The 27799-nt window shown below is 42.4% G+C and overlaps 2 protein-coding genes across 7 annotated transcripts in view; both read right to left on the reverse strand.

The window, feature by feature from the left end:
- Positions 1-16027, reverse strand: part of slc8a2a (solute carrier family 8 member 2a) — a 61844-nt gene extending 45817 nt beyond the window's left edge. For all 6 annotated transcript variants that reach the window (XM_046326106.1, XM_046326141.1, XM_046326097.1 and 3 more), the window contains exon 1: positions 15318-16027. The gene's annotated coding sequence lies outside the window, so the exon portion shown is untranslated. The remainder of the gene's footprint in view (positions 1-15317) is intronic.
- A 153-nt stretch (positions 16028-16180) lies between these two features.
- nccrp1 (P1, F-box associated domain containing) lies at positions 16181-18936 on the reverse strand. Its single transcript, XM_046326155.1, has 6 exons — positions 18711-18936; positions 17951-18031; positions 17736-17832; positions 17020-17115; positions 16607-16745; positions 16181-16487 (listed from the first exon to the last, which is right to left on the reverse strand). The coding sequence occupies exons 1-6, from the start codon at positions 18850-18852 to the stop codon at positions 16341-16343; spliced, it is 702 nt and encodes a 233-aa protein (XP_046182111.1). The 5' UTR covers positions 18853-18936; the 3' UTR covers positions 16181-16340.
- Between the last annotated feature and the right edge of the window lie 8863 nt (positions 18937-27799).

Genomic DNA, 27799 nt, shown 5'->3' on the forward strand with positions numbered 1-27799 from the left:
AATATTAAATATTTTTTGATTTGTTGAAAAAAAACGGGTTACTAGATGATTATATATGTGTTATTTCATAGTTTGATGTCTTCATTATTATTCTACAATGTAGAAAATAGTAAAAAATAAAGAAAAACCCTTGAATAGTTGAACCCTTGAGTAGTTGTCCAACTTTTGACTGGTACTGTAGGTCTCTCTCATTAGCAGCTTATACATCATTTTAGGCAATGCTAGAATGATGCATGTCATTGTTTTGCTTACTTTGTGTATTATAATTATCTCATGTGCTTTTCTCCACAAGGAGGGGATACTATATAATGGTGTTGGGTCTATAACCCTGTTTACCAGTGACAATCTCTTCCCATTCAAATATTTTTGTTCAACAAAAACTTCAGTAATAGACCCATGTAATTCCAGTTCATATTACGTGGGTCGCTTTGTTTGAGCAATGCACTGTCTGTGTGTTAGTATATTGTCTATAAAAGTGGATCATTGTGATGAATTTTCCTTCCTTTTTAGACCACAAAATAAAATACTTCAAATGGTAAGCTAACCACCCTGTCTGTGAATCTAACCACCCTGTCTGTGACTTAAAGAAGACTAATATTAAAGTACTGAACATGTTGCTTGAATTTATCTGAACCAACATCTATCTGAATTTCTGTTACTTTCCATTTTGAAAGTGCTGAACGAATAGGCTGAGTCAATGTGCGGGGGTACAGGTTAGTCGAGGTAATTTGTGGTAATTTGTGCTTACAGGAGAGAGAGAGGGACCGGGCAGGCACCGTGTTATGCGGTGTTATGCGGTGGAGCAGTGTGTGTGCTTAGCCCGGTACATTCCAGCTCCTCGTATCAGCCGGGCTAGAGTGGGCATCGAGCCAGCTGCCATGAAGCCGGTTTTACGCATCCAGTGCGTCTGCTCGGGCCGGCGTACATAGCACCAGCCTTACGCATGGTGTCCCCAGCAGGCTCAGTGCTCAAGAGCTCCAGTGCGCCTGCATGGTCCAGTCTATCCAGTGCACCTCCATGAACCAGCTCTCCGGTGGCAGCCCCCCGCACCAGGCTGTCTCTCCGTCTTCTGCCTACAGGTGCTCCCGCCTGTCCAGAGCTACCAGAGCCTTCCTCCTGTCCTGAGCTGCTAGAGTCTCCTGTCTGTCCTGAGCTGCTAGAGTCTCCCGTCTGTCCTGAGCTGTCAGAGCCGCCAGTCTGTCCTGAGCTGTCAGAGCCGCCAGTCTGTCCTGAGCCGCTAGAGACTCCCGTCTGTCCTGAGCCGTCAGTCAGCCAGGAGCCACCAGAGCCGTCAGTCAGGAGCCGCCAGAGCCGTCAGTCAGCCAGGACCCGCCAGAGCCGCCAGTCAGCCAAGACCAGCCAGAGCCGTCAGCCAGGACCAGCTAGAGCCATCAGTCAGCCAGTGAGGACCTGCCAGAGCCGCCAGTCAGCCAGGACGTGCCAGAGCCATCAGTCAGCCAGGACCTGCCAGAGCCGTCAGCCAGCCAGGACCTGCCAGAGCCGTCAGCCAGCCAGGACCTGCCAGAGCCGTCAGCCATCCAGGACCTGCCAGAGCCGTCAGCCAGTGAGGACCTGCCAGAGCCGTCAGCCAGCCAGGACCTGCCAGAGCCGTCAGCCAGCCAGGACCTGCCAGAGCCGTCAGCCAGCCAGGACCTGCCAAAGCCGTCAGCCAGCCAGGACGTGCCAGAGCCATCAGCCAGCCAGGACCTGCCAGAACCGTCAGCCAGCCAGGAGCTGACAGAGCCGCCTGTCACGTCGGCGATGCCAGAATCACCCTTCACTCCGGCGTTGCCGGAGTCTCCCGCCTGCCCGGAGTCCGCACCTTTGGGGGAGGGGGGTACTGTCACGTTCTGACCTTTATTTCCTTTGTTTTGTCTTTATTTAGTATGGTCAGGGCGTGAGTTGGGGTGGGCAGTCTGTTTGTTTTTCTATGTTGGTTTTTGTGTTCAGCCTAGTATGGTTCTCAATCAGAGGCAGGTGTCGTTAGTTGTCTCTGATTGAGAATCATACTAAGGTAGCCTGGGTTTCACTGTTGGTTTGTGGGTGTTTGTTTCCGTGTGAGTGTTTGTCGCCACACGGTTCTGTTTTGGTTTTGGTTTTCATCACATCGTTTATTGTTTTGTATTTTAGTGTTCAGTTCATTTTTAGGGCGAGGCATCTTGGTCCGATCCTTACTCCTCTTCAGAGGAAGAGGAAATCTACCGTTACAGAAACACACAAACTTCACGATGTCACAACGAGTCTGGGGCAGTGGCTTCAGAACAATAACGACAACTGTATACAAAAAAATAACAAATTATACCACCACCCAAAAGGGCACTTGGCGAGTGGGAGGGCAAAGGGGCAGGTGCTCGGGCACAGGTAGACCCCAATATGTGTTCATACCTGCGAAGTGGGAGGGTCACATTTCATTGAGCTTTAGTGGTATATTGCATGGGGTTTAGCTGAGGATATTGTTTTCAACCGTCAAGTATTATAATTAGCTCATGTGCTTTTCTCCACAAGCAGGGGATGCTATATAATGTTGTTGGGTCTGTAACCCTGTTTACCAGTGACAGTCTCTTCCCATTCAAAATATGAAATAACTGAATACGTTGATTACAAAATACATAGAATGACAAAGCAGGTAAACGTCATCCTAAATATATACCATCAACTTAGTGAATACCATTTGTGTTTAATATGTGGGTTTCAGCATGAAATATTCTTAGTATTTTTTTTATAACAAACGTTTATTTATTTAAACTATGTCAATATGCATTTGCTGTCAATGTTTTTGCGTCAAACTGTTGGCAGTCCTGAAAAAAAGTTTCAGAGTGAAAATAATGCCATTGTTGACTAGATGCTTTTTAAATTTGATTAATTAGGCCATTTTCTCTTGAACCATTTAGTCTATCTACTAGAATCTCATTGAAGATATGGGCACAGATATAATAAATGAATACTATATAGGAATACATCATATAATGCAACAGTATCTTTTGTGCTTTTGACAATGATTTTACATGAGGCCTAATTCACATGATATGCCTAAATACTTATAACCACTAGCCTAATAAATAATCACAATTTTATTTTGATTATTTGTTTAACCTACATCATGTTATTTCAAGTTATCCCTTTGGAGTGCAATATCACATTGTTAAAAAAGATCCCTAAATTGGGCATGCAATTGACAGCATCTAAGACCTAGGGGACTGTTCCCAATTTGTTTTGCCCATGACCACAACCATGTGAAGAAAAATACGTAATTAACAGCCAATGTTCACTTTTTTATTTGGAGCTAAGGCAGTCAAATGAAAAACATTCTAACAGTACTGATGCGAGTTACAAAGTAATGACGTGAGTTACAAATATATATTTTTTTAATTCTTCAGTATTTTGGAAATTCCTCCTGCGGTGAACTCTAGCTTGGGAACTGCTGGCCTTGGGTGTCTTGGGGTAAAACGCCTCCTGCCTGTAATTCTCACAGAAACCACATTCTGTCACACTTTACCTGGCTGCCACTACTCGTTCTCAACTAAAAATGTAATCTGTCTCATCTCAACATTTTTAAGTCAACAAAACAATTTTGAGTTAAATGTATCTAATATTTTGTCATTTAGAAAAAGTTATATATAAAATCTAATGAAGTTAGATCTATAAGCTTTTTTATTTGTAACCCCCTGTAAAGACTGGATTTAATTTATTATGTGTGGCAATACTAATGGCCGCTTTCTGGAAATGACCGCGTCCACGTACGGAGTGGCACCAAGTAAACTGCTCAAAAGAATAAAGGGAACACTGAAACAACACAATGTAACTCCAAGTCAATCACACTTCTGTGAAATCAAACTGTCCACTTAGGAAACAACACTGATTGACAATAAATTTCACATGCTGTTGTGCAAATGGAATAGACAACAGGTGGAAATTATAGGCAATTAGCAAGACACCCCCGATAAAGGAGTGGTTCTGCAGGTGGTGACCACAGACCACTTCTCAGTTCCTATGCTTGCTGGCTGATGTTTTGGTCACTTTTGAATGCTGGCAGTGCTTTCACTCTAGTGGTAGCATGAGACGGAGTCTACAACCCATACAAGTGGCTCAGGTAGTGCAGTTCATCCAGGATGACACATCAATGTGAGCTGTGGCAAGAAGGTTTGCTGTGTCTGTCAGCGTAGTGTCCAGAACATGGAGGCACTACCAGGAGACAGGCCAAGTACATCAGGAGACGTGGAGGAGGCCATAGGAGGGCAACAACCCAGCAGCAGGACCGCTACCTCTGCCTTTGTGCAAGGAGGAGCAGGAGGAGCACTGCCAGAGCCCTGCAAAATGACCTCCAGCAGGCCACAAATGTGCATGTATCTGCTCAAACGGTCAGAAACAGACTCCATGAGGGTGGTATGAGGGCCCAACGTCCACAGGTGGGGGTTGTGCTTACAGCCCAACACCGTGCAGGACGTTTGGCATTTGCCAGAGAACACCAAGATTGGCAAATTCGCCACTGGCGCCCTATGCTCTTCACAGATGTGACAGACATGACAGAGTCTGGAGACGCCGTGGAGGACGTTCTGCTGCCTGCAACATCCTCCAGCATGACCGGTTTGGCGGTGGGTGAGTCATGGTGTGGGGTTGCATTTCTTTGGGGGGCCGCACAGCCCTCCATGTGCTCGCCAGAGGTAGCCTGACTGCCATTAGATACCGAGATGAGATCCTCAGACCCCTTGTGAGACCATATCCTGGTGTGGATGACCCTGGGTTCCTCCTAATGCAAGACAATGCTAGACCTCATGTGGCTGGAGTGTGTCAGCAGTTCCAGCAAGAGGAAGGCATTGATGCTATGGACTGGCCCGCCCGTTCCCCAGACCTGAATCCAATTGAGCACATCTGGGACATCATGTCTCGCTCCATCCACCAACAGACTGTCCAGGAGTTGGCGGATGCTTTAGTCCAGGTCTGGGAGGAGATCCCTCAGGAGACCATCCGCCACCTCATCAGGAGCATGCCCAGGCGTTGTAGGGAGGTCATATACTAGGCTACTCTGCTGTTGTAGGGGCGGCAGGGTAGCCTAGCAGTTAGAGCATTGGACTAGTAACCGGAAGGTTGCAAGTTCAAACCCCTGAGCTGACAAGGTACAAATCTGTCATTCTGAACCACTGTTCCTAGGCCATCATTGAAAATAAGAATTTGTTCTTAACTGACTTGCCTAGTTAAAAAAAGATAAAAAATAAAATACAGGCACGTGGAGGCCACACACACGACTGAGCCTCATTTTGACTTGTTTTAAGGACATTACATCAAAGTTGGATCACCCTGTAGTGCGGTTTTCCACTTTAATGCGTGACTCCAAATCCAGACCTCCATGGGTTGATAAATTTGATTTCCATTGATAATTTTTGTGTGATTTTGTTGTCAGCACATTCAACTATGTAAAGAAAAAAGTATTTAATAAGAATATTTCATTCATTCAGATCTAGAATGTGTTATTTTAGTGTTCCCTTTATTTTTTTGAGCAGTGTATATTGGCCAGGTACGCGCAGATTGGACTGCGTGATCTTGAGGAACAACGACAGCGTTCGCTATTGAGAGTGAGACACCAAAGTGTATTGTTCGATTAGCTTTTCGTTGAATAGTCAGGGACAGTATGAGTTTAGCCAGGTCCTTTTCACTCGCTATTCTCTTTTCATTTTGTGGTTCACCGAGTCGTCATCATCCTTGAGGGACAGACAAACAAACTGCTGGCTAGCCAAGCTAGTCCGTACAGCTAGATAAGCTACCTAGCCTACCAGGAGCATCCTACCACTTTTGTTTTTATTTATTTTTATTTCACCTTTATTTAACCAGGTAGGCTAGTTGAGAACAAGTTCTCATTTGCAACTGCGACCTGGCCAAGATAAAGCATAGCAGTGTGAACAGACAACACAGAGTTACACATGGAATAAACAATTAACAAGTCAATAACACATTAGAAAAAAATGGGCAGTCTATATACAATGTGTGCAAAAGGCATGAGGAGGTAGGCGAATAATACAATTTTGCAGATTAACACTGGAGTGATAAGTGATCAGATGGTCATGTACAGGTAGAGATATTGGTGTGCAAAAGAGCAGAAAAATAAATAAATAAAAACAGTATAAAAACAGTATGGGAATGAGGTAGGTGAAAATGGGTGGGCTATTTTCCTATAGACTATGTACAGCTGCAGCGATCGGTTAGCTGCTCGGATAGCTGATGTTTGAAGTTGGTGAGGGAGATAAAAGTCTCCAACTTCAGCGATTTTTGCAATTCGTTCCAGTCACAGGCAGCAGAGTACTGGAACGAAAGGCGGCCAAATGATGTGTTGGCTTTAGGGATGATCAGTGAGATACACCTGCTGGAGCGCGTGCTACGGATGGGTGTTGCCATCGTGACCAGTGAACTGAGATAAGGCGGAGCTTTACCTAGCATGGACTTGTAGATGACCTGGAGCCAGTGGGTCTGGCGACGAATATGTAGTGAGGGCCAGCCGACTAGAGCATACAAGTCGCAGTGGTGGGTGGTATAAGGTGCTTTAGTGACAAAACGGATGGCACTGTGATAGACTGCATCCAGTTTGCTGAGTAGAGTGTTGGAAGCCATTTTGTAGATGACATCGCCGATGTCGAGGATCGGTAGGATAGTCAATTTTACTAGGGTAAGCTTGGCAGCGTGAGTGAAGGAGGCTTTGTTGCGGAATAGAAAGCCGACTCTTGATTTGATTTTCGATTGGAGATGTTTGATGTGGGTCTGGAAGGAGAGTTTGCAGTCTAGCCAGACACCTAGGTACTTATAGATGTCCACATATTCAAGGTCGGAACCATCCAGGGTGGTGATGCTAGTCGGGCATGCGGGTGCAGGCAGCGATCGGTTGAAAAGCATGCATTTGGTTTTACTCGCGTTTAAGAGCAGTTGGAGGCCACGGAAGGAGTGCTGTATGGCATTGAAGCTCGTTTGGAGGTTAGATAGCACAGTGTCCAATGACGGGCCGAAAGTATATAGAATGGTGTCGTCTGCGTAGAGGTGGATCAGGGAATCGCCCGCAGCAAGAGCAACATCATTGATATATACAGAGAAAAGAGTCGGCCCGAGAATTGAACCCTGTGGCACCCCCATAGAGACTGCCAGAGGACCGGACAGCATGCCCTCCGATTTGACACACTGAACTCTGTCTGCAAAGTAATTGGTGAACCAGGCAAGGCAGTCATCCAAAATCCCGAGGCTGTTGAGTCTGTTGAGTCTGAGTCACTACATCATCACCTGCTGCCTACAGTTCTTCTTCAAGTTATCTCTTGGCACCGATGGAGTTCTCCAATTGTTTCTTCCACTACGCTCCCTCTGTCCGGTTCTCCTCTCTTCACTGGATAGACGGCAATGTTAGTGTTTAACCCCGCCGTGTCCAAGGACAAGTACCAAACTTTTTTTATATTATTTTCGGGAGAGCCCTAAGGTTTTTATTGTTTGGAAAACTTTAGTATCGGCTGGCTCTTAGGTATAAACACTTTCTATACAAATGTATGTTGGCACCCCTTCAAATGAATGGCTTAAGCTATTTCAGCCACACCCGTTGCTGACAGGTGTTTAAAATTGAGCACACAGCCATGCTATCAACATTGGCAGTAGAATGGCCCATACTGAAGAGCTCAGTAACTTTCAAAGTGGTATCGTCATAGGATACCACCTTTCCAACAAGTAAGTTCGTCAATGTTCTGCCCTGCTAGAGCTGCCCCGGTCAATTGTAAGTGTTGTTATTGTGAAGTGGAAACATGTAGGAGCAACAACAGCTCAGCGGCAAAGTGGTAGGCCACGCAAGTTCACAGAACAGGAACGCCGAGTGCTGAAGTGTGTAACAATCATCTGTTCTCGGTTGCAACACTCACTACTGAGTTCCCAACTGCCTCTGGAAGCAACGTTAGCACACTAACTGTTCGTCTGGAGCTTCATGAAATGGGTTTCAAAGTCCAAGAAGCCGCACATAAGCCTAAGATCACCATAAGCAATGCCAAGTGTTGGCTGGAGTAGTGTAAAGCTCTCTACCATTGGACTCAGGAGCAGTGGAAACGCATTCTCTGGAGTGATTAATCACGCTTCACCATCTGGCAGTCTGACGGAGGAATCTGGGTTTGGCGGATACCAGGAGAATGCTACGTGCCACAATGCATAGTGCCAACTATAAGGTTTGGTGGAGGAGGAATAATGGTCTGGGGCTGTTTTTCATAGTTCGGGATAGGCCCCTTACTTCAAGTGAAGGGAAATCATAATGCTACTGCATACAATGACATTCTAGACGATTCTGTTCTTCCAACTTTGTGGCAACTGCCCTTTCCGGGCACAAAGCAAGTCTATACAGCAATGGTTTGTCAAGATCGGTATGGTAGAACTTGACTAGCCTGCACAGAGCCCTGACCTCAACCCCATCAAACACCTTTGAGATTATATGGAACGCAGACTGCAAGCAAGGCCTAATCGCCCAATATTAGTGCCCGATCTCACTAATGCTCTTCTGGCTGAATGGACACAAGTCCCCGGAGCAATGTTCCATCATTTAGTGGAAAGCCTTCCCAGAAGAGTGAAGGCTGTTTTGGCAGCAAAGGGGGAACCAACTCCATATTATTGCCCCTGATTTTGGAATGAGATGTTCGACGAGCAGGTGCCCACATCATTTTGGTCTTGTAGTGTATAACGTTATTGTACCAGTTTCAAACTAGCTTCAGCTTTCCAGGGTTCTAGGTTGGGAAAGCACCCCCTGAAAGATCAGAATATTAAGAAAATGTATAACAATTTTTAATTTTAAATGTTCACTGGGAGTTTTTAATAGTCCTGTATTAGTGGACAGACTGCAGCACTGGCAAAACAAAATTCCTGTGGACAAAACATTACCCCCCCTCGCCCCGGCAACAAAGAAAGTTGCAGCACACCAACCCCCAAACTACTTCCCGCAGTTATGCACCTGTCTACAAGGTTTGATCCATATTTTATATATGGTTGTACAGTCGTGGCCAAAAGTTGAGAATGACACAAATATAAATGTTCAAAGTCTGCTGCCTCAGTTTGTATGATGGCAATTTGCACCTACTCCAGAATGATATGAAGAGTGATCAGATTAATTGCAAAGTCCCTCCTTGCCATGCAAATGAACTGAATCCCCCCAAAACATTTCCACTGCATTTCAGCCCTGCCACAAAAGGACATTCACTGACATTGTGTCAGTGAATCTCTCGTTAACACAGCTGTGAGTGTTGACGAGGACAAGGCTGGAGATCACTCTGTCATGCTGATTGAGTTTGAATAACAGACTGGAACCTTCAAAAGGAGGGTGGTGCTTGGAATCATTGTTCTTCCTCTGTCAACCATGGTTACCTGCAAGGAAACACGTGCCGTCATCATTGCTTTGCACAAAAAGGGCTTCACAGGCAAGGATATTGCTGCCAGTAAGATTGCACCTAAATCAACCATTTATCGGATCATCAAGAACTTCAAGGAGAGCAGATCAATTATTGTGAAGAAGGCTTCAGGGCGCCCAAGAAAGTCCAGCAAGCGCCAGGACCGTCTCCTAAAGTTGATTCAACTGCGGGATCGGGGCACCACCATTACAGAGCTTGCTCAGGAATGGCAGCAGGCAGGTGTGAGTGCATCTGCACGCACAGTGAGGCGAAGACTTTTGGAGGATGGCCTGGTAACAAGAAGGGCAGCAAAGAAGCCACTTCTCTCCAGGAAAAACATCAGGGACAGACTGATATTCTGCAAAAGGTACAGAGATTGGACTGCTGAGGACTGGGGTCAAGTCATTTTCTCTGATGAATCCCCTTTCCAATTGTTTGGGGCATCTGGAAAAAAGCTTGTCCGGAGAAGACAAGGTGAGCGCTACCATCAGTCCTGTGTCATGCCAACAGTAAAGCATCCTGAGACCATTCATGTGTGGGGTTGCTTCTCAGCCAAGGGAGTGGGCTCACTCACAATTTTTCCTGAAAACACAGCCATGAATAAAGAATGGTACCAACACATCCTCCGAGAGCAACTTCTCCCAACCATCCAGGAACAGTTTGGTGACGAACAATGCCCCTTCCTGCATGATGGAGCACCTTGCCATAAGGCAAAAGTGATAACTTAGTGGCTCGGGGAAAAAAACATCGATATTTTGGGTCCATGGCCAGGAAACTCCCCAGACCTTAACCCCATTGAGAACTTGTGGTCAATCCTCAAGAGGCTGGTGGACAAACAAAACCCCACAAATTCTGACAAACTCCAAGCATTGATTATGCAAGGATGGGCTTCCATCAGTCAGGATGTGGCCCAGAAGTTAATTGACAGCATGCCAGGGCGGATTGCAGAGGTCTTGAAAAAGAAGGGTCAACACTTCAAATATTGACTCTTTGCATCAACTTTATGTAATTGTCAATAAAAGCCTTTGACACTTATGAAATGCTTGTAATTTTATTTCAGTATTCCATAGTAACATCTGACCAAATCTAAAGACACTGAAGCAGCAAACTTTGTGGAAATTAATGTGTCATTCTCAAAACGTTTAGCCACGACTGTACAATTGAATAAGACAAATAAATAATCAACGGTATTGCAAATCATTTGCACATTTTTAAGTTGTAATATTTTTCCTGTTAACAATTAATCTCAGGGTTTAATTAGGTCCAGGATTATTATGTTGTCCTCTTGTGTCCTTTGTGATAATTGCTATGTCCTTAAATGTACCTTTTCATTTTAATCTATTTTTTACCATTATCTTTTGTTTGAATGAATTCCACTAACGTGGAAGAAAAATGTAATTGTATTCCATTGTGTGGGTGTATCATAGTATTGTAATGACCCTGGGAGGTCATTACAGTATAACACTAGTAATAACCTATGAAGTGTTTGTGGTTATTAGGTGGAGGCACCGCATTGTTCTATACACGCTACACATATATTCTTATGGTATATTTTACCCCCGTATCATCCATGGGCATACTGCCTCATGGTAATACACATACAGTGTCCTGTAGGCCTACATGCTACCATATACACCCCCGTTGTCGACTATTGCCTCACCTATATACAGTATAGGCCCCACCTGGTTCTCTCTCTATCAGTACTAGCCTACTTAGTCATAAAAAAGCTGCCTGAATAAAGAGTGTCACATATACAAAACATTAAGAACACCTGCACTTTCACAGTCATTGACCAGGGGAATCCAGTTGGAAGCTGGCCAGATTGGGAATTTAGCCAGGACACTGGGTTTAACACCCCAACTCTGTGTCAGGACAACCATTTAATGTCCCATTCAAAAGACGGCACCCAGCACAGGGCAATGTCCCCAATCACTGCCCTGGGGTATTGGGATGTTTTTTTGGGGACCAGAGGAAAGAGTGCCTCCTACTGGCCCTCCAACACCATTTCCAGCATCAGGTCTCCCAATCAGGAACCGACCAGGACCAACCCTTCAGTGACATTAGTAATCGATCAAAATTATACTTCAAGGAAAATGTTTTTTATATATACTGAACAAAGATATAAATGCAAAATGCAACAATTTCAAAGATTTTGCTGAATTACAGTTCATAAGGAAATCAGTCATTTAAAATAAATAAATTAGGCCCGAATCTAGGGATTTCACATAACTGGGCAGGGGCACAGCCATGGGTGGGACTGGGAGGGTATGGGCCCACCCACTTGGGAGTCAGGTCCCCCCACTGTAGAGCCAGGCCCAGCCAATCAGAATTTTTGTCCCCCCACAAAATGATTTTATTAGACAGAAATACTCCTTGACAAAGGATAACATCCTCACTAACAGGGATGTAAACACATTTGTGCACAATTTGAGAGAAATACGTTTTTTTGTGCGAATGAAACATTTTTGGGATCTTTTATTTCAGCTCATGAAACATGGGACCAACATTTATATTTTTGTTCAGTGTATATACAGTACCAGTCGAAGTTTGGACACACCTACTCATTCAAGGGTTTTTCTTTATTTTCACTATTGAAGGCATTACAAATATGAAATAACACATTTGGAATCATGTAGTAACCAAAAAGGTGTTAAATATTTTAGATTATTCAAAGTAGCCACCCTTTGCCTTGACAGCTTTGCACACTCTCTTAGCATTCTCTCAACCAGCTTCATAAGGTAGTCACCTGGAATGCATTTCAATTAACAGGTGTGCCTTGTTACAAGTTCATTTGAGGAATTTCTTTCCTTCTAAATGTGTTTGAGCCAATCAGTTGTGTTGTGACAAGGTAGGGGTGGTATACAGAAGATAGCCCTATTTGGTAAAAGACCAAGTCCATATTAGGGCAAGAACAGCTCAAATAAGCAAAGAGAAACGACAGTCCATCATTACTTTAACACATGAAGGTCAGTCAATTCAGAAAATGTCTATAACTTTGGCAGTTTCTTCAAGTGCAGTCGCAAAAACCATCAAGCTCTATGATGAAACAGGCTCTCATGAGGACCGCCTTAGGAAAGGAAGACGCAGTTACCTCTGCTGCAGATGATAAGTTAGAGTTAACTGCACCTCAGATTTCAGCCCAAATAAATCCTTCACAGAGTTCAAGTAACAGACATCTCAACATCAACTGTTCAGAGGAGACTCTGAATCAGGTCTTCGTGGTTTAATTGCTGAGAAAAAAACAACTGCAAAAGGAAACCAATAAGAAGAGATTTACTTGGGCCAAGAAACACGAGCAATGGACATTAGACCGGTCTAATGAGTCTAAATTTGAGATTTTTGGATCCATCTGCTGTGTCTTTGTGAGACTCAGAGTAGGTGAATGGATGATCTCTGCATGTGTGGTTCCCACCGTGAAGCATGGAGGTGTGATGGTGTGAGGGTGCTTTGCTGGTGACACTGTTAGTGATTTATTTGGAATTCAAGGGACACTTAACCAGTATGGCTACCACAGCATTCTGCAGCAATACGTCATCCCATCTGGTGGGACTATCATTTGTTTTTCAACAGGACAATGACCCAACACACCACCAGGCTGTATAAGGGCTATTTGACCAAGAAGTAGAGTGATGGATCAGATGACATGGCCTCCACAATCACTTTCACTTTGGTGCGCCTGGACCATTCACAGTTTCGCTCAACGCTGATTGACAAATTTTGTATACTTTTTGTCGTCAAGGGAGGCCAGATGCTCGCTGGCTTCCCTTGCCTTCAATGCTATGGGCGGCAACAATGTCATAGTGCTTTCTCCTGTGAGATGCATTCAGCCTCGTGACATGAAGGGAAATTATGAAACACAGAAACAAATATGTATTACTATTGCATTTTTTTCTTGGTCAATTTTGGGGGGAAGCCTTGGCATCCATGAATACACGCCACTGATAAATGCATTTCTATAGCGTTCAAAATCACAGCACCCCCTATATGTATTCTAGTGTATATATATATATATATATATATAAATCATTGAACATACCTATAAGTGGTCGTGTCTAATGTTTTCAAACGTTTTATGTAACATTATCACAAGTGACTTGATACCTACTGTGACAAAAGTGATTTGGGGTTGCTGAACGGGTTGGTTGATATAACGGTAATATTAACAGAATTCCACTTTTAACAAGCTTTGTATGATTCAGTGCAATATCACATTATTCAAAACATCAGAATGTGTATATAAAAAGGGGGTTATGCATGCCAACATACAGTATGTCAGCCGAAAATGATATCAGACGCTTTACCATTGCAACATTTGATGTAGTCACACTCACTGTGGTTGTTTGAAGCGCGCTATTAGTTTACAGCTGACGATGCCTCATCGTGATTGGTTATTCCCCACAATTTGCAATAACGTCAATAAGCGTCATCACTGTATTTCCTTTGCGGTACATCAAACTGTCGTGATTACCAGCTGAGAAACTTTTATGAGTCGATTCTACTCCTAGCGAGGCAGTGTCTTACAGTTTTAATCAAACGTGTACAAATATTTTTCGGAACCGAGTCCACAAGCCACAGAACTCCGTGGCCTTTTGCAAAACAGTAAATGCTTATTTTTTTCTTTTTAATGTAGTTGCCTTCTCAAAACAAATTCATTAATCAAAACTATTATACACTCAAAATTGCAAATACATTCATCAAAAGAACATGACTGCCTGCAAAAAGAGTAATGCAACCATACTTATCTCTCGGGTCCAAGCAAACAAAACAGAAAAAATCCAAGTAGATCACTGCATATTCTTTGCTGTCACAAAATCACGATGATCAAAATTGAAAGTGCAACTATCCAAAGGTTCAGAATTATGGGCAAAAGCACATTGTGTGCAATATTAATTCACTGGTATAATCACAATCCAAATCCATGTAATCAAAATAGGGTTTTTTCTCATAGTTTTGTAGACTTTACATTGGCATACAGAAACACAATCCACAGTAGAAGGAAAGGAAAGGTGAAAAAAACAAAAGGAACACAATTGATATGATTGTATAGGCCACAACCCACACCAATGCAAAGCGCTAAAATTAAAGTTCACAATGTTGGAGATGACTTAAGTAACCCAACTACATTTTCTGCCTCTGCATGTCTGCAATATTTTTTTTTTTTTTAAAGCAAACACATTCAATTAGAGTCGCCACTGCCTAGATATTCCCCTATATTGTACATGTTATGACACTGACAGAGTGATTTTAGAATTGTGCAGTAGTATTTACTGTTTGCCGAAGACCGTGAACACAGTTGCACACATTTATCTTCTGATGAAAACAATGTGATAATATTCGGTTAACAAAACACTTAGCAGTGAATTTTTTATTCACTGATACACATTTGTATAAAGCGATAAAGTTGGAAATTGAGCTCACATCACGGACATTATTCACTTATAATAGGCAAATAACGTGGCCTATGCGAATAAGATACTTTGTATTCCATTGAATAAAACTGAAAGTGTAAGATGTAAATGGGAAATGTAGCCAACAATTTAGTAAGCTACTATGTTTTGTAGGTTGACATGACAAAGGGTGTCTGATATTGAAACGTTATATTCTATATAAATTCAAACAGCATGGATAACATGCCCATCTGCATTACATTAAACATGCTCAAGCATTGTTACATTTCCAGTCATGACAATTGCAATTGCCTAGAATGAACGTAAGCTACGCAGCGACGAGAATCAACAGAGAGATGCGCACTAGTTGATCTACTGAACAGTTGATCAAAAATAGCTGATTAACATTCAATTATTTAAATGAAACAATCTGTGTACACACGCACAATGCTAAAACAAATATATTGTGAATAACAGAGAAAAGTATAACGGTCAACTATGAAAAAGTATTTGCGTCCACCTGTCATTTATTTTAACCATTAATTCTTACCTCGTCGCCTACGGCACGTTTCGCCGTAATGCTGACATTGCTTCGAAACAATCAGAACAAGTCCCCAGCAAAACTGTCCTCTTCTTCCCAAACAGGTGGACTCACAGACGCACTTTCCCGTTTACTCTCAATCCCCTACTGATGCTGGAATCCATGCGGGTGATCACACACCGCGTACACTGCGCAACCGCGAAACAAACACGATCATTGGTCCTGCAACGAACCAGTCTCTTTATAGCAGAGAATATTACCGCGTTCACGTGCTAGTTGGAACTTGAATGTTTCCGAATTCCTTACTGGTTCTGATGGTAAGCGTAACGCGTTCAACCAGTTAGCAAGTCGGACATAACCGAGTTTAGCTCCGACTAGCACGTGAATGCGGCATATATAGAAGGCGTATGAAAAAAATGTTAGTACAAAAGTAGGCCTGTTTAAAGAAGCAAATTAAAGGGAAAGGTGATACCTGGTCAGTTGTACAACAATGCATTCAACTGAAACGTGTCTTCCGCATTTAACCCAACCCCTCTGAATCAAAGTAGTAAGTTTAACATTTAGTAGGCTAGGCTACTTATAACAAATGAAGTACTAGAGAACTTACCTTTAATTTCATAAGAAAAGACTTGCATTTAAGTATATACCTTTGTTCAGCCCTATTTAAAAAGTTAGGTCTATATGTTTATATCCTACTTAAATGGAATAATAGTCTACACATTTCTAGTTGCATTTGAGCCTATTAGGACTATATAATACAGCAGTATGAAGATTGGTCCTCACTGCTGTTGTAGGTCTATTTGTAAATAGCAGACTGAAAGATGTCAAATGATGTGTAATCCAAATGCTTGGTTCTCAACAAGAATATCAACTTTTTTCATCAAAGATGGATTCTTTATTTTCAAAAGTGCTTTGTAATGTAGAATATAATCTACATTTCCACTACCAATGACTGACAATATGGACATTGGACACATGGTCCATTGTGGATATCACTTCCAAATTGTCCATTGTGGTCCTTTAGAAGCTTTTCTATTGGCTGGATTTGCTTGGCTTGACAAGGACAGTACTTCCTGTGACCAGGGTGGGGAAGAACTCCACCATGAACTTGTTCTTCAGTCTATGGAGGAAGTGGACATACCTCACCCCAGGCCCGTAGTCTGAGAACACATGGGACACCTGCATAGACAGAAAAATGACTTACTGCACAAATAAGTATATAAAATTATCAAACACAATCAGTCTTTCAAGCTAATATGTATAATACAAACTCATAACAAAACATGTCTAGGCCCCACCTCTTTCCAGTTGTGGGAGTATTCACTAAGCTCCTCAGTAGGGCTCATGATGTATTCGGAGATGACCGTCTGTCCATCTGTTCCCAGCAACCTCACCCGCAGCTGGTAGATTGACTCGTGCAGTTGGCTCTCCTCATACCTACAGGGGTCAAAACAGTTCCTATGTTTTAAAAACCAAAATATGAATACAAGGAGGGTCAATCTAAACTAGTGTGTGTTGCATAATGTTGTGGTTCTGGATAGAGGTAGTGAAACTCTACACTGATTGCAACATTATTGGAAACCGCTGGTATTGCAATTGCCTATTGCTATCTGACTTCAAGCGATTGAGTCCCAGGTTGTGATGTTGACATAGACATCATAATGTAGCATGAGTCATGAATGCATGCTTAGGCTGTCAGGTTGAAACCCACCAGTCTTTGATGACGATGTCAGGTTGGAAACCATCCAACAGCTCGTCCCATACTCCCTCAGCCTTTAGGTCCACTCTTTGCTCCAAGGTAAACCAGCTGAGAACACAGAAACACAGCACCAGTCAGAGATAGCTCTGTATCTAGCTACCACCGTCTCTGATAAAACTTGAAGCATTTGGTCTGGTTTACCGGCCACACCCAGATTAAGACTACTCTTGGACAAAAAGCACTTTCAATGAAGAATCTCCAATGAGAATGTTTTAAATTCAGGGAAGGCTGATAGAGAAATGTCACAATTTTTAACATCTCCAGCACCGCCCCAACTTGTATGAAATTGCACATTTCTATGTTTTGTAGTAAAAAACAGAGGAAGATAAGTGTTTCCAATGACATAATCAGTGTGCATAGTGTTATTCTAACTAATTATGAGTAGGCATTGCCTACTAATTGCTTGATGTCATTGAAACACATATCTTCCTCTATATTTTTCACTACAAAACATACAAACACACCATTTCACATGATGTTATGGTGGTGCTGGAGATGATGAATATGAAGTAGAACATTTTAGTCATATTCCATTAATCTGGGTCCAGGAAATGTGCCTTTAGAGGGAGTGGTTATATGACTAGCTTGACTGATAGTGAGGCCTGTGACAAGGTAAAGAGGGGTAGCTCATTTGCACAAAGGTGACAGTTGGTTGTTGCTCATGTCACCTGTAGTTAGGCAGGTAACAGATGGTGACCCCTGGTGGTACGCCGCTGGCATCATAACCAAGGTCCTCTCTGCTGGTGGTCCAGCCAGTATAGTCACCTATAGATTGAAAGATATGAATCATGAAAGGAATTTCACTTAATGTTAAAAATCAATTATGGTCTTATAAATGGAAATAATAGTCAACATTTTCTTCTTGTATACTGTAGCCATGTACCCTCTGGTTCAGAGCGAGGAGGTCCTTCTGGAGGAAACTCTGTCAGTTCACGCTCTGGAGGAGGGGAGTCCTGACTCACACCTGGGTGGGGAAAGAGGAAGACAGAGTCAATATTACAAAGGACTTTAACCTACAGCAGTGGTATTCAAAGTCAGGGTCGTGAGTCAACAACATTTACACAGATATTTCTAAAAATGTAACAAAAGATTAAGAGTACATATTATTGTATGGGCCACTATACAAACATTTGAGAAATACTTTTAAAAATTACATTTCCCTAGTAAATGTATTTATTGGTTTCTTTTCATTTTGTTAAGACATGAAAATGCAATGAATTTAAGGTTATTTGTTGATGTAAAAATCGACAATTCACCGATTTGAAAAGTGTCATTAGATTTGGAGTGTTCGCGAACAATTATTGCAGAACAAAAATGGGGTTCGGGCTGAAGAAGTTTGAATACCACTGACCTACCCTCTAGTAGTCCAAACAGGTCTTAAATAAAGGCAAACCAACGATTGATGTTCAAACAATACACTATTTTCTCTACGTCGTAGTGTTCCTGCATTTGTACCATTTAGTTGTTCAAAACCCTTGCCCCTTAAGATAACCCTTGCCTCCGACATATCGAACATAGACTAAGGTACTATGCCAGATCAAGCTTTCCTACTTACTATCCTTTTTATTCCAGTGAAACCTAACGACAGCTGCAGTAAACATACACCACTTTCAATACAATTCAACATATTGTGACATAGGTACCGTGAGGCGCAGGATTCCTCAACAAATTTCGACCGAACGGCTTCGCTTCGTAGACGAACTTCCAATCCACTCCATCGGGCATCGAAATGCCTTTGATATTCCACTCTGTTTCGCATCTTTTTTTCCATTCATTGGTCGCCATTGTGTGATGTGCTCGTATCCAGCGTACAGTGAAACAGGAAGTGTAAAGTCGAAAGCTGCATTTGATAATAGTAGTTTATGCCCCACCCTTAACCTACCTGGAAACCCGAAGATTCGTCGCGCAGAAATGAGCGTTTGAATAAGGAAAGTTTGCTCTCGCGACCTCTACAAGCCAGAGTGGCGCAGCGGCCTAAGGCACTGCAACTCAGCGCATGAGACGTCACTACAGACACCCTGGTTCGAATCCAAGCTGTATCACAACCGGCCGTGATTGGGAGTTCCATAGGGCGGTGCACAATTTTCCCGGGTTTGGCCGGTGTAGGCCGTCATTGTAAATAAAGGATGTGTAATTAACTGACTTGCCTGGTTAAATCAAAAATGGGTCCTTTTGGCGATAGGAATGTGAGACATATCCACAGTAAAGTGCAATCAGGCTACAACTGTTTAAAGCCCTGATAGTGCGTTCAGATTTACGGTAAAGTACATTAAACATGTATTTTATTCAACATTATGTCTTTGAGAGGTCAGTTGAGGAAACGTTTCTAAATCAAACGCTCATTTCTGACCGACAGAATTCAATGCAATTCAACTTCGGGTTTCTAGGCAAGCTCCACCCCTGGAGAAGATTGTGACATTTGATAGATGCCCAAGTAATGCTGCCAATTGGGAAAGTGGTATTTACCACATAGTACTGGGAAAAATCCACAAGAACTCCCATCCAACTCGTAATTGGGCTATTAGTGGGAAACTCATCTATTATCCCTGTCTCAGACTCACCCACATGCTGAACTATGACCTCACCTACTAAATAAATGACCTAAGGAAATTACCTTGATAACAGTTTTTTCACTAATAACAAAATATTATTTATAAGAAGCAATCTATAAATATATATCGTTTAAATTTGTTTACAAGCATGATAGCTGTAATCTACCTTTTGTTTATGGCTGATACAGCTTGTTGGCCATTAGCCAATTAGCATTTCTCAACTAGTTAAAAGCATGTGAATGCATCCGACTGGTGACTTCACACCACCTACCCACTTGGTTATGAACGCAGCAGAACTACTTCTGAGTAATATATAAAGGATATTCATTCTTACATTCATTTAGTTTACATTAATTTGGTCGACTTGAAGCATCAACCCATTTCATTATTAGAAAACACTAATAACATTGAGGAAAACAGAGATTGAATAGGGCATATCTGTCCAATAACTAAGGAGTAGCCTAGGCTATTATTCACAATTTTATTTAACCTTTATTTAACTAGGCAAGTCAGTTAAGAACACATTCTTATTTACAATGACGGCCTACCAAAAAGCAAAAGACCTCCTGTGGGGACAGGGGCTGGGATTAAAAATATAAAATAATGTGTGACTACACTTTCATTAGAGCTAATTTAGACTTTATTATAGGCTACATATTGTTTTACAGAGTATGCCAGGGGTTACTTAGGCCTATCTGATGTTTGGTGGCTTCTCTATGGGCATCACAATAAAGGTTTTCGTTTTTACTTATGACCTCAAATAGGATTCTAAACCAACGTTCTAACGAAGCACAATCAATAGGATAAAAGCAAAAAATAGCAGGCAAATAAGGAGGTCTAGGAATTAAGCTATGTAGGGTCTGAACCTTCAGGAACATAGCATACGCCGACCGCCTTTCAATTATGAGTTTCCAGACAGATAAAATGCCACAACATGTGTGGAGGGAAGCTGTGCTGAAAATTGAAAAGGACCATTGCCACCGGTTGAAGGTAAATTTCACCTGTAGGACATGAAATGAACATGTTTAATTATCTGGTTGCCTACGAAAATGTTTGATGGGAAACACAAGTCCTCTGTTCAAACACAAGCCATGGAAATTAATAAGAAGGGGTTGGCCCACTATTGCTAAAAATGTGTCAAAAACAAAAATGGCCTGCCCTCATACAGACATTATTCCCTTTAGTCTCCTAGACAGCTGTCTCCTGAGACACCAGTTGTAACGGTGCTTCCAATGACTAGTCGAACCAAGAGCCCTGGTATAGGCAGCCACAGAACAGGGAACACTACCATAGAAGAATACCGTAGAGCACTACAGCCAGACAACTTCAGCAAAGACAACATTCTCAGCACAGAGAGAAGGAAAAATGTCAAAACAGTCCGAATAGACAACTGCCAAAGTGACAGGACAGACAACAGGACTGGCATCTCTGTGAGAGACAATATTAGCACAGACAAGTTGGGCCACCTAAGCTACAGGGCATATGCCCTAAGAGAAGATACTCACTTTAGAAATGATTGTAAGCAGCTCAGAATGGACCAACTTCGGACAGTCCACCCCAAAGCAGACAGCATTGGGATAGATCTGGGTAGAGACCTCCATAAGACAGACATTGGGTCAAAGGACCTGGAGACCAACATCATTGGGACATCACCATCCCAGTCCAATGTTTTGCACCCGTGGCAGGTTTGGGACAGAGTTGCCAGATATCAGTCGAGGTCCTTGTTCTGTGAGGTTGGCACACAGACATACCTGACTGCCCTAGTCCAGAGACCTCACTCCATCCCAGGCCCTGACACTGAACCTATCATGGGTAAGTTATCATCGGTCATCAGGAAGCATCAGAACACAAGTGCAACAGAAAAGAGAGAGGGAGAGAAAATATGTTAGTTTCAGATCAGTTGTTGTATCTCAAAAAGGTACATTATTTAATTTTACAATATTTTTTTTCTTCATGGTTTGATTACTTTCCATTGTCTATTATAACCTTGGCCTGTAGTGTTTAGGGCCCAGAGGGAAAGTGCGATGGAAAGGAGCCAGCAGAGCAGCATTCGGCAGCAGCACCAACCCATGGCCACCTCACATCAGGTGGTCCTGCAGAAAGACGTAGGGCCTTACTGCTCCTCCCGTGATGCTGCCACTCAGACCTACATCTGTGCCCTTACCCACACACCTGCACTGGAAACAGGGGAGGCAGGTGGGTGTCAAACATCAGGGGTACACTTTACATTTCAATGAGATTAAATAAAAGTTAGAAGGTTGATTTGTCCTCCATTGAGGGTGTGTAAGTTTTTTATTATCCTGTGTCTTCATTCAGAAGACGAAACATTGACACTGTTTTACCGAAACAGTCTTACCTACAGAGAATGGAGAGGGAGTGGAAGTCTGATTGGCTTGTCCATTGGTCATGGAGATTGTTTAACAATCTTAACTGTGTAGATTACTGTATGTTTGTCAGTTAACCAGCTAGCAGTATACATGTTTATTGTCAGTGTGCCAGTCCTTATCACTTTTAAGCAGAGTTACTTGCTCAGAAAACAGCGGGTGCACTGTTAATTAATAAGGATCATATTCCAACCAGCGTTGCATTTTTTGTTTGGTTGAGTGCTAGGAGTAGGAAATTATAATAATGTCTATGAACCGTGTAATCTGTTTATAATGCGGCATAGACTGCCAGTATTATATTAGTATAGGCAAGGGTTCGCATGTCTCCCAGCCATAACATTTCCGAAGAGTTCATGCATATATTATGATAGAATTTTAAGTTTTTGTCTGTTTGGACTTCGGTAGTTTTTTTTCGGGTGTTCGTGCACACTACATTTTTGCTCAAGGCCAGGCTAAATTCAGCAGCTGAAGTGTACGTGATTGGTCAACAGCTGTAGGGATTCTTCAATTAAGTATTAGTTGGCATTCATTAAAACATTTCATTGCGAAATACTGCACTAAACATCTTAGTTAGATGTAAAATTGCTCGGCTAGCTGAATCGAACGAGTGTGCTTGCATACTCCCTTAAAATACACTCGCTTGAAATACGAGAAAAAAAAGGGGCAATAGTGCTATTTGACCATTTTGAGAAACCTTAACCAGCATACGTTTCCTCAAAATAGTCAGAATGAATCTAAAATATCTCAAGAAATCTGTCATTCATTTTGTGTGCGACGAAGGAATGTAGACTTCGGATCATAACTTTGGCTTGCCTCTAGAAAACATTTTGTGTGCCCGAACAGCGGAAAAAATCCTCACCTAAATCCAAAACCAACCAACGTCACAAACCTACGTCATAATATATGCAGGAACTATTTCGGCTGGGAAGCATGAAGACGCCTTTAGATTAGATCTCTGCAAAAACGTCCAAATGTATGACAGATTTCTTGAGTTATCATAGATGAATTCTGACTATTTTGAGGAAGTGTATATTGCCGGCGGCGTCTCAAAATGGACAAACAGTACTATTTCCGATTTTGTGGTCGTTTTTCAAACAAAGGTCTTTTAAAGTATGAGAGCACAGCCGAACTGAAGCATGCTGATGCCTTTAGGGCGGCCGCATGCTTCCCAACCTAAACAGTTCGTGCATATATTATTGCATTTCTATTTATGTGATATGACAATTTAGTCATGTCCATTTAGTAGTGTAATTACTCAATTATGTGTTAATATTTGTGATAGGTGATAACCAAATGATTCTAGATTTCCATATAGTGTGAGAAATGGATAAAAGTGTTCTTCCTCTTCTATTCATGTTTGAACCAGTGAAGAGGGCCAGTGTGATAAAAGCAGTAGGACAGCCCATTCGACTCCACAGACTGTGTCCTGTAGAGGAATCCTCTGAGCATTGCAGGGGCCAGCTGAGGGTGATTGGGGATGAGGTGAACAGCATGTTCTCCAAGGGAAAGGTGTGTAAGTTCAATGGGGTAGGAGGGGAGAAAGAGAACAATAGGTTAATAGAGGGATAACAATCAAGAAGAAAGAGAATGTGTCATACTAGGCCAGGATACTGTTATTAAAGGACTTTGAGACAACTGCTGATGTAAAAAGGCCTTTATATGTTTGATTGCTTGATGTACTCCGCTCATAGAGATTCCTAATACAATCTGTCATTCATTCACACCTGATGTTCTGTGTGTGTGTGTATTAGGTGGGGTCCACACATTGGCAGACCTGGAGGGGAGGAATCATCACGTGCCTGTTCACTGTCCTCAGTGGCATTGGATCTCTCTACCTGCTCCAGTACAGAAACCTCAGGACGTCCTAGAGACCCACTGACCCACGGCATCACACCGCACTTGACCGTTGACCTTTCTTAATACATTTCTATCCATTCCTACAGAATGTGAAAAGGCTTTCACCATGATTTAATTTATTTCATTGTTTATTGATTTAGTTGACATTGCACAATATGTCATATAGAGTAGAATATTTGCATTTTCTGTTCCTTTACTTGACAATGTAGGCTGACTATTTTGAGGGGCTAGTTGACAGTGCTTACTGTGGAAATGGCTCCACCTAGTGGTGTTGGATGGTGTCTGAAGCTACTTATTTAATTGCGCCAAAATCATAGTGCTGTAGAGAAATGTGTGCTGTATCGCCACTCAGGATTTTGGTAGCTTTAGACACCATAAACATCCACGGGATTACACAATTGTTTAACTCTTTAATGATTTAATAATTTACTTCAATCATACTGTGATTTCAGTGGAATATACAGTCACATCCCAAATTATTTGCACCCTTGATAAAGATGAGCAAAAAAGACGGTATAAAATAAATAATACAAAAACTGAGCTATATTGTATGCAAAAATAAAATAAAAAAATGTATATTTGATTATACATGCACAATTGATAAAAGAAAAAGTAATACAAAAAAGTTTTTATTTTTATTTTTTTAAGATGTCAAAATGATTGGCACCGCTGTCTTTCAATACCTTGTGTACCCTTCCCTTGTGAGGATAATGGCACTGAGGATTTTTCTATAATGTTTTATGAGATTGGAGAACACATTTGGAGAGATCTTAGACCATTCATCCATACAGAATCTTTCCAGATCCTTTATATTCTTCGGTCTGCGCTTATGCACTGCCCTCATCAATTCAAACCACAGGTTTCCAAATGGGCTTCATGTCCGGAGACTGAGGTGGCCATTGCAAAATGTTGATTTTGTGGTCAATTAACGATTTATTTGTGGATGTACAGTGCATTCAGAAAGTATTCAGACCCCTTGACTTTTTCCACACTTTGTTACGTTATTCTGTTTTTTCCCCTCATCAATCTATACACAATATCCCTTAATGACAAAGCAAAAACATTTTTTTCTAGAAATATCACATTTACATAAGTATTCAGACCCTTTACTCAGTACTTTGTTGAAGCATCTTTGGCAGCGATTACAGCCTTGAGTCTTTGGTATGATGCTACAATCTTGGCACACCTTTATTTGGGGAGTTTCTCCCATTCTTCTCTGTAGATCCTCTCAAGTGCTGTCAGGTTGGATGGGGAGTGTCGCTGCACAGCTATTTTCAGGTCTCTCCAGAGATGTTCGATCGGGTTCAAGTCTGGGCTCTGGCTGGGCCGCTCAAGGACATTCAGAGACTTGTCCTGAAGACACTCATGTGTTTTCTTGGCTGTGTGCTTAGGGTTGTTGTCCTGTTGTAAGCTGAACCTTTGCCCCAGTCTGAGTTACTGAGCACTCTGGAGCAGGTTTTCATCAAGCAAGTTTTCATCTTTCCCTGGATCCTGACTAGTCTCCCAGTCCCTGCTGTTGAAAAACATCCCCACAGCATGATGCTGCCACCAACATGTTCCACCGTAGGGATGGTGCCAGGTTTCCTCCAGACGTGACGCTTGGCATTCAGGAAAAATAGTTCAATCTTGGTTTCATCAGCCCAGGTTATTTTGTTTCTCATGGTCTGAGAGTCCTTTAGGTGCCTTTTGGCAAACTCCAAGCGGGCTGTCATATGCCTTTATTTGAGGAGTAGTTTCTGTCTGGCCACTCTATCGTAAAGGCCGGATTGGTGGAGTACTGCAGAGATGATTGTCCTTCTGGAAGGTTACATCAGCTGATGTCACAAAGTGCTATACAGAAACCCAGCCTAAAACTCCAAACAGCAAGCAATGCAGATGTAGAAGCACTGTGGCTAGGAAAAATTCCCTATAAAGGCAGGAACCTAGGAAGAAACATAGATAGGAACCAGGCTCTGAGGGGTGGCCAGTCCTCTTCTGGCTGTGCCGGGTGGAGATTATAACAGTACATAGCCAAGATGTGCATAGATGACCAGCAGGGTCAAATAATAATAATCACAGTGGTTGTAGAGGGTGCAACAGGTCAACACCTCAGGAGTAAATGTTAGTTGGCTTTTCACAGCCGATCATTCAGAGTTAGAGACGGTAGGTAAGACAGGATAAATACTCCAGATATAACAGACTGATCCTAGCCCCCCGACAAACTATTGCAGCATAAATACTGGAAGCTAAGACAGGAGGGGTTGGGAGACACCGTGGCCCCGTCCGACGATACCCCCGGACATGGCCAACCAGGCAGGATATAAACCCACCCACTTCGCCAAAGCAAAGCCCCTACACCACTAGAGGGATATCTTCACCAACCACCAACTTACTACCCTGAGGTGAGGCCGAGTATAGCCCACGAAGATCTTCCCCATGGCACGAACTCGAGGGGGTCCCCAACACAGACAGGAAGATCAAGTCAGTGACTCAACCCACTCAAGTGACGCACCCCTCCTAGGGATGGCATGGAAGAGCACCAGTAAGCCAGTGACTCAGCCCCCATAATAGGGTTAGAGGCAGAGAATCTCAGTGGAGAGAAGGGAATTGGCCAGGCAGAGGCAGCAAGGGCGGTTCGTCGCTCCAGTGCCTTTCCGTTCACCTTTACACCCCTGGCCCAGACTACATACACTCAATCATAGGACCTACTGAAGAGATGAGTCTTCAATAAAGACATAAAGATCAAGACAGAGTCTGTGTCTTTCACATGGATAGGCAGACCATTCCATAAAAAAATAGCTCTATAGGAGAAATCCCTGCCTCCAGCTGTTTGCTTAGAAATTCTAGGGACAATTAGGAGGCCTGCGTCTTGTGACCGTAGCATACGTGTAGGTATGTACAGCAGGACCAAGTCAAAGGTAGGTAGGAGCAAGCCCATGTAGTGTTTTGTAGGTTTGCAGTTAAACCTTGAAATCAGTTTTACCTGAGTTTAAAAGTAAAACATTTGCCGCCATCCACTTCCACATGTCTGAAACACAGGCTTCCATGGGGGGCAATTTTGGGGCTTCCCCATATCATGTCCATTCACTGACAACTGTAAGACCTTTATATAGACAGGTGTGTGCCTTTCCAAATCATGTCCAATCAATTGAATTTACCACAGATGGACTCCACTCAAGTTGTAGAAACATCTCAAGAATGATTAATAGAAACAGGATGCACCTTAACTCAATTTTGAGTCTCATAGCAAAGGGTCTGAATACTTATGTAAATAAGGTATTTCTGTTTTTTATTTGTTTTACATTTGCAAAAATGTCTAAAAACCTGTTTTTGCTTTGTCATTATGAGGTATTGTGTGAGGGGAAAAAATGATTTAATCCATTTAAGAATAAGGCTGTAATGTCACAAAACGTGGAAAAAGGAAGGGGTCTGAATACTTTCCGAATGCACTGTAGAACTGGAGTTATTGTTTTACTGGAAGATTTACTATAGAAATCAGAGATAACAAAGTCATTCACCGTGTAGGTTAACTCTTGAGGTCTTGCCTGTCTCCACAAAGTTTGCTAAATCCGCCTTTAGTTTCAATGCACCACAGTTATGGAATACCTTACAAAACAAATTACACCTGCTCCATTTTCAACTAATCTGACCATAGCACCTGGTTCTAATCCAAGTGTCAATGCCATTTAGCGAACTCCAGTGAGTTCTTTGCCTTTCAAATCAAATTGTATTCGTCACATGCGCTGAATACAGCAGGTGAAGACCTTAGAGTGAAATGCTTATTTACGAGCCCCTAACCAACAATGCAGTTTAAAAAAATACAGATTAGTATAAGAGATAAAAGTAACAAGTAATTAAAGAGCAGCAGTAAAATAACAACAGCGAGACCATATACAGGGGGGTACCAATACAGAGTCAATGTACGGGGGGCACCAGTTAGTTGAAGTAGTATGTACATGT

Source organism: Oncorhynchus gorbuscha, linkage group LG02 (genome assembly GCF_021184085.1).
Source record: "Oncorhynchus gorbuscha isolate QuinsamMale2020 ecotype Even-year linkage group LG02, OgorEven_v1.0, whole genome shotgun sequence".
NCBI lineage: Eukaryota > Metazoa > Chordata > Actinopteri > Salmoniformes > Salmonidae > Oncorhynchus > Oncorhynchus gorbuscha.

Bases quoted from the DNA above. Each gene is read 5' to 3' on its own strand.
- nccrp1 (XM_046326155.1), bottom strand. From the start codon at position 18,852: ATGGCGACCAATGAATGGAAAAAAAGATGCGAAACAGAGTGGAATATC. The intron at 17,833-17,950 runs GTACATGGCTAC...TTCAATCTATAG, and splicing joins TCCTCGCTCTGAACCAGAGG to GTGACTATACTGGCTGGACC. The intron at 17,116-17,735 runs GTGACATGAGCA...CTGTGTTCTCAG, and splicing joins TGTTACCTGCCTAACTACAG to CTGGTTTACCTTGGAGCAAA.